The 6813-nt window shown below is 26.9% G+C and overlaps 1 protein-coding gene across 1 annotated transcript; it reads right to left on the reverse strand.

The window, feature by feature from the left end:
- Positions 1 to 212: 212 nt before the first annotated feature.
- Positions 213 to 5728, reverse strand: LOC133037755 (myrcene synthase, chloroplastic-like). The gene is made up of 7 exons (XM_061115224.1): positions 5393 to 5728; positions 4672 to 4948; positions 3952 to 4369; positions 3371 to 3589; positions 2111 to 2249; positions 972 to 1223; positions 213 to 789 (listed from the first exon to the last, which is right to left on the reverse strand). The coding sequence occupies exons 1-7, from the start codon at positions 5696 to 5698 to the stop codon at positions 481 to 483; spliced, it is 1920 nt and encodes a 639-aa protein (XP_060971207.1). The 5' UTR covers positions 5699 to 5728; the 3' UTR covers positions 213 to 480.
- Positions 5729 to 6813: the final 1085 nt, after the last annotated feature.

The following is a 6813-nucleotide window of genomic DNA, read 5'->3' on the forward strand; positions in this document are numbered from 1 at the left end:
AATTGATGATAAGTTTCTCAAGGTTTTAAAGAATTCTAAAATGGTTATTAAAGGAGAATTTTGAAATGGTCTTTATATCATGATTGGTGAAATAGTTACTGGTTGTGTTAATACTATTTCATCAAGCCATGATTATAAGTTTAATTAATTATCATTGTTGTTTCATTTAATACTTCATTTTATTGAAAGAATTAAATAAAGAAAAATAAATATGTTGAAACGTACGTAAAATTATTTATAATATAACTTTAAAACACACACTATAAATTAATTTAATTAAAATCACAGGATTTTTTGTAGATACACAAAATAATTAATCATGATTTTCTTTTAATTAAGAGAATCATGTATAGTGTGCCCATGGTTCTCTGCATGGGAGGAGTCTGTTCCTCAGCTCACTCCTCGGTGATCTCCTAAATTATTATTGAGCTGAAGGAATTTGAGATAGGATGTGCACCATCTGATCCCTTTTTTCAGTTATCAAAAAGAAAGAAAATCGTGTATATCTATAGGATTGATAATGAATTTTGAAATACGCTCTTTTGCTAAATTATCTTGAGAACTATGTCCATCTCCATGTTGATACATAAATAATCCCATTCTTGCAAAGTTTTTGGCATCATCAACCAATGATGAATTTCCATCTTCAATATTAAAAGTACTATTCATCTCCTTCCATGTTTCTCTTATTGAAAACTTAATGTATTCACGAGCTTCCTCTTTAGATACGTTATGGTCTTGCATGTAACATTGAATTGATTTAGGCGAGTCACCTCTTTCGAATTCCTCCTAATAATCATAAGAAAAAAAATATTATATAATGGTGTTACAATTAAATCATAATAGTAAAATATAGTACTATAATTAAATACAACTTTAAAATTAACTTTTAATTATATTTATTTTTTAAAAGTTCTCATCAATAGGTAATATTCATTAAAAAATGATCCATATATATAATATTAGCTTACAGATGATGTTGCTAGATCATTTGCCAAACGTACGATCATGGCAGATTGACGAATTATTGTGGGATAACCTTGTTGGAAGATTTCCAAAACCTCTTTAGTTATGGGATTTGCAAAAGAGAAATAAGCATGCACAAGAATAATTGGTGCTCCTACTGAAATCCAACCATTTTCAATGTATTCTTGAAATGTTGGTGTGTATCCATTATAGTACCATTTTGCCTCTTGTAGAAAAGATCTACACATATCAACCCACTGCAAATTTTGAATTTTATGTTAAATAATTAGATCAAATGCATAAATTTTTTTGGAATAAGTCAATCTCAAAAAATTAGTTATGAGATTAAGTTCTTTTTCTTAAAACCCTAAAACGTGATCTCTCTCCCTCCATGCACGTCGATCATGCTTTGGCTTTGTATTCTCACTCACTACAAAAAATCTTTTAGTCACAACAAAACTTGTGCCTAAAAGTAAAAAAAGTTATGACTTATATATAAATCATCATTCCTATGTTATCACTGAAATGTCCGTGGCTTATAAAGGTACAAAAATCACAATTTTTTGTGACTAAATGTGTTTTTAGTCACAATACTTATTGTGACTAAAACTAAATTAGTGTCAATGTTATATCTAAATACTATGTTTTAATGACAAATAACTTTTGGTTGCGATTAAAAGTCACATTTAGTCACAAAAATTTATGTTGTGACTAAAATATTTCACTAAAAGGATTTTTTTATTTATTTTTTATTTTCGTAGTGATTGATCTTCACGAAAAATTAGAATCGGGTAGGTTTTAGACAGGTCATCTAGAGGCATATGTTTTTGGTGGTCGATCTTGTGAGTTTCGACATGTATTGTTGTCTCCGTTGGGTTGATGTTCAAGGGCTTAATGGTTCTAACGCTATGCAGCTCGAGAAATATGAAGATTTTTCCTCTTAGGAGGGGATCAAAGACGGTGTCGTGCATGGTTCACGGATGCTAGAAGATTTTATTTTTACTATTGTAATCGACTTAGTAAGCTTATACTAATCATCTATTTAAGAAAATTTCTATTATTTTTTTTTAAAGAATTTTAGACCTATATAGTGGAATTATAATTTCCCCACTTTATTATACATTATAAGTTTATGGGCACATACCGTTTTCTTGAGGCATTCAATGTTGACAAAGTGTTTTTCTTTTAATACATCTAATGCCATTTCATTAATGGTATTGTGTAAAACAAGAAAAGGCATCTTCATATAATCTGGTAAGTCTTTTAGTAGTTTTACATCCCATCTACAATAAACAATTAATACAAGTTAAACTACAATTTAATATGAATAGAAATAAAAATAAATAAAATAAAATCATGCTTAAGGTTTAACTACCACTACAAAAAATTTTATTTTTAGTTACAACAAAAATTGTGACTAAAAGTGAAAAAATTGTGATTAATTATAAATTATTATTCCTATGTTGTGACTAAAATGTCCATGGCTAAATGTATTAGTCACAAAAATTACAATTTGTTGTAACTAAATGTATTTTTAGTCACAATATTTGTTGTACACTAAAAATTCATTTAGTCACAACAAATTGTAATTTTTTGTGACTAATACATTTAGGTACGGACCTTTTACTCACAATATAAGAATAATAATTTATAATTAGTCACAATTTTTTCACTTTTAGAAATTTTTTGTAGTGTTTGAAATTAAATAAAAAATAAATATACTTTAAACATATATTGATAAAATAAAGTAGATTTGAATTTTATTTATTAATTACATATTAATGAGAGTAATTTTAAAGTTTTTGACATAATTAATACACTAAATTATATTTACAAAATATACTAAACAATAACATTAACATTAATAGTCTTAAACAAACCAGATCATTTGTAATTGCGTGATTGATATTAATTACACATCGGCATGTAGATAGGCATGTACATAGTGTGTATGCTTTAAATGTGTCATAATCAGCAGAGTTTAAGATATTGATAAAAAAAAGGGCTAATTAGTAATTTTTCCTCCGAACTTTGATATGTACTAAATCGTGCTTCCTGAACTTTTATGACCGTTAAAAATTCCTCTCGAACTATTGAGATTGTTAAATTTAAGAATTTTTGTCTAATTTAATTCAATTTTACTGTTTTAGTGATTGTTTGTGTACTAAATCATGCTCCCCAGACTTTGATATATCTACCAAATCATGCCCCTCAAATTTTAATATGTACAAAATCATGTCCCTTGAACTTTCATCCATGTTAGAATTTTTTTACTAAAATTAAATTTAATAGTCTCAATAGTTCAAAGGAATTTTTAACGGCTAAAAAAGTTCAGAAGGCATGATTTGGTACATGTCAAAATTCGGGAGAAAAATTACTAATTAGCCAAAAAAAAAATACTAACCTCTCAACAACACGAGTGAAAAGCTCTAATTCTTCTAATGTTCCGTAAACATCATATATATCATCGATTATTGTAATCAGAACATATATTCTTGCAGATATTCTCCTAAAGTAGCTGAAATCTGGCTCAAATCTTAATCCAACATTCCATAAAAAACACCCCATCAACCTATCTCTCACAAAATTTAGTTTTTCTCCGAGTTTAGTATGACTCCACCATCTATATATAAGAAAACCGCTTGATTAGTTATCTCTAAATATCCTCCATGAAAAGAAAGCAAAATAAAAAACAACACAAACACACAAGAAAGGTTCCTAGCAATATCATGGCGACAAAAACGTAGACGTTATAAGTCAAACATAAATCCTCGATTGGGAACCACATAAATTATCGATTGCTAAAACCATTGGCTAGCGACGAGATTATGTTGTCACTAGAATTTTCTTTAGCTAGGGCGAAGATATTAATATTATCATCGCCATGAGCGCCCCTAACAATAAAACAAGATATACAACGAATAATTATGTCGTCACTAAACACACTATTTCCTATAAATTAAGAGTTATGGATCAAAGAAATACCTAGACAAATGTTTTAGATCGTCTTGATGCATTGATTGTACCATGTTGAAATCTAATTTTGCAAACTCAAGCAAAGTAGAATTCATATCTTGTCTTTTCTCGTATACATCGATAAACCACTTGGCCTCCGTTCTTGCAGTCCTCCAATGAAGTGGAAGCTCTAACGCATGTCTAATTACCACAATAATATTATTATGATCATCATCATCATCATCATCATCATCTAATTTGTTTTCCTTCATTATCATCAAGTAATTTTCGAGACACTTGGTTGTGAAAACCCTAGCTTCCTCCAATATGCTTTCACCATTTTTCTCATAGAATGAAACTTCATATAACGCCAATATTCCCATAATATCATCATCATTTATGATTGCTTTAAATTTTCCACTCATGTCTTTGAATATATTAAAAATTTCTGCAATAAAACAATATTAATGGAGTAATTAGCATATATTATAATCATTACACATCACTATAAAATTTGTGGCTAAAAAAATACATCATTATTCATATATATATGCTATCACACAAAAGTTTACGGCGTATATTAGTCTCAAACTCACAATTTATTGTGACTATAAACATTGCTAAAAAGTCAAACTTAGTTATAAAAAAAATATATTTTAACTAAATTAAATATTATCCTACTAAAAGATAGTTTTTTTTCCCTTTCAAAATGTATGTAAATATATATTATACGCATATATAAAAAAATACCTTGAGGTACTGCATAGCCATGTTGGCGTAGAAGCCTAAATTCGAGAGCAATGGCATATAAATTACAATTATGGTTAGTAATATTATTGTTAATATAAGTATTTGTGTATTTTTTCTTCAAAATAGTGTTTATTTCATTCTTAAAATGATAAGATATTCCAAGCCTTTGCAATGTATCGATTAGCTCGAGTAAGGCTAAAGAGTTAATTTCCATTCGAAGGAGCATCCTTTTCACTTCTTTCTTTAACTTATTTAATTGCCTTGTATAGGATTCTCCCTGCATATGCATAAAAATATATATTTAATAAGAAATCTATTATTAATCTTCTTTTTAGAAATTAGACCAAATATATATTTTGTATAATTTTAGAGAATTTATATTTAAAAAACATGTATATTAATGAAACGATGAATACAATTACAATTAATGATAATACTCAGATTAATTAATCTTAGGTAAGAGTAACACTTTCAACTCTACTAGGGTATATTTTTTATTTTTTGTATATAGAGAGATTGTAAAAATATATATATGGCGGTATATATTATAACTATATAACTAGTAATTATATGCATTTAGGTTGGATTCACTTTAATAGGATTTCATGTTAGAAACTCTAAGTACAAAAAATTAAAAATACTTGATAGTAAGGTAAATTCGCTATCGGTAGAGATAAAATTAGTAGTATTATATTTATATATATTACAAAATAAATCTGACCTTATATTGGGTTGAAAGAGATTGAATGTAATCGAAAGACCAAATCGGAGGTTCATAATTGGCCGATCTTCGAACAATAGAAGATTTAGTAGTAGAGCTAGGGCTACTATTATTGACCACAGTACATTGGATGGGGTAGCAAGTACTTGATTTTGATTTTGATTTTGATTTTGATTTTGAAATAGGACTAATAGATGTTTTTGGTGTGAAATATTTACAAATTAAGTGATTATTATTAGTACTAATGCAAGGTAGTGATGATGATATTAATGATGGACCAAATTGGTGAACAGCCATATAATGCATTTTTTTTTTAATTATATATATAATTTTTTGAGATGAAAATTTCTGCATTGTGCCTCTTGTATTTATATATGTTTGATATGATGGTGAATTAGGCAAGAACATTAATTAATTGAAACATTATTTTATAGTTTTAGGTCTTCGTACATATATACTTAATGTATCTTACGTAAATATATATATTTATAGAAGATAATAATAACAAATATATTAATAAAAAATAATGAGAATTAAATGTTAAATTACCAGTGGTGTCTAGCACTCTCATATGTGTCAATATCGCTAGTGGTCCAACTAAGTATCGAGTCCCATATAATTTAATATAATAGCTTTTAAGAAGTGTTTACCCCATATACTATTTTTTTAACTTTTTTTTTTCAAATTTCCCGCAGAATTACCCTATATATTATTTTTTTTTTTCAAATTTACGGTTCGGGTTTCTAAAGTTGTTGCAGCGCTAGTTGCAATAGGAGTTTCTATACGATTTTTTTGTTGCAAATTAGATTGCAGCGTTAGTTGCAATAGGGATTTCTATGTAGAATTCCGTAAAAATGTAAACAAAAAAAACTGTTTTGAAATGTAAAAATGAAAAAACCCCCAAAAAAAAATAATATACCCACTTACAAAATATATTATTGTATACAACTTATTAACAGCCACAACTTTCCTTATATATAATTTTGATAATACTATTCCCAACCTATAATTAATACAAACGTTACATTATGTTAAAAAAAAGATTGTGATTAGATATGTAACAATCAGTAGCTAAACTAAACATTTAGATACTAATTAATAATTATTTTTAAATAACAATTATTAGTTAACTAGATACTAATTATAAGTAGAATTTTTTCTTAAAAAATTAAATTAATACGGTTATCTTTTTTGAATACCAATTATTATAAAATTCCATATAATATCATAAAGTATCAAATTGCATATCATTTATAATAATAAAAAAATTTCATATCATAGGATAAGTGTTAATACCAAATTATATATATATAATATCAGTTATTATAATATAACACCAATAAGTAGTGAAATATAAGAGCATATATTATTGAATAAAATTAAATATATATATATTATAGAACTATACAACAAAAGTGTGT

This window comes from Cannabis sativa, chromosome 5, assembly GCF_029168945.1.
Source record: "Cannabis sativa cultivar Pink pepper isolate KNU-18-1 chromosome 5, ASM2916894v1, whole genome shotgun sequence".
NCBI classification, from domain to species: domain Eukaryota; kingdom Viridiplantae; phylum Streptophyta; class Magnoliopsida; order Rosales; family Cannabaceae; genus Cannabis; species Cannabis sativa.

What these genes read in the sequence shown, in the direction of transcription:
- LOC133037755 (XM_061115224.1), bottom strand. Translation starts at nt 5,698, where the DNA reads ATGCATTATATGGCTGTTCACCAATTTGGTCCATCATTAATATCATCA. An exon ending in TTGAATGCCTCAAGAAAACG is followed by an intron (nt 1,224 to 2,110) that starts GTATGTGCCCAT and finishes CAAAATTTGCAG; the next exon opens with TGGGTTGATATGTGTAGATC. An exon ending in ATGATCTAGCAACATCATCT is followed by an intron (nt 790 to 971) that starts GTAAGCTAATAT and finishes TATGATTATTAG; the next exon opens with GAGGAATTCGAAAGAGGTGA.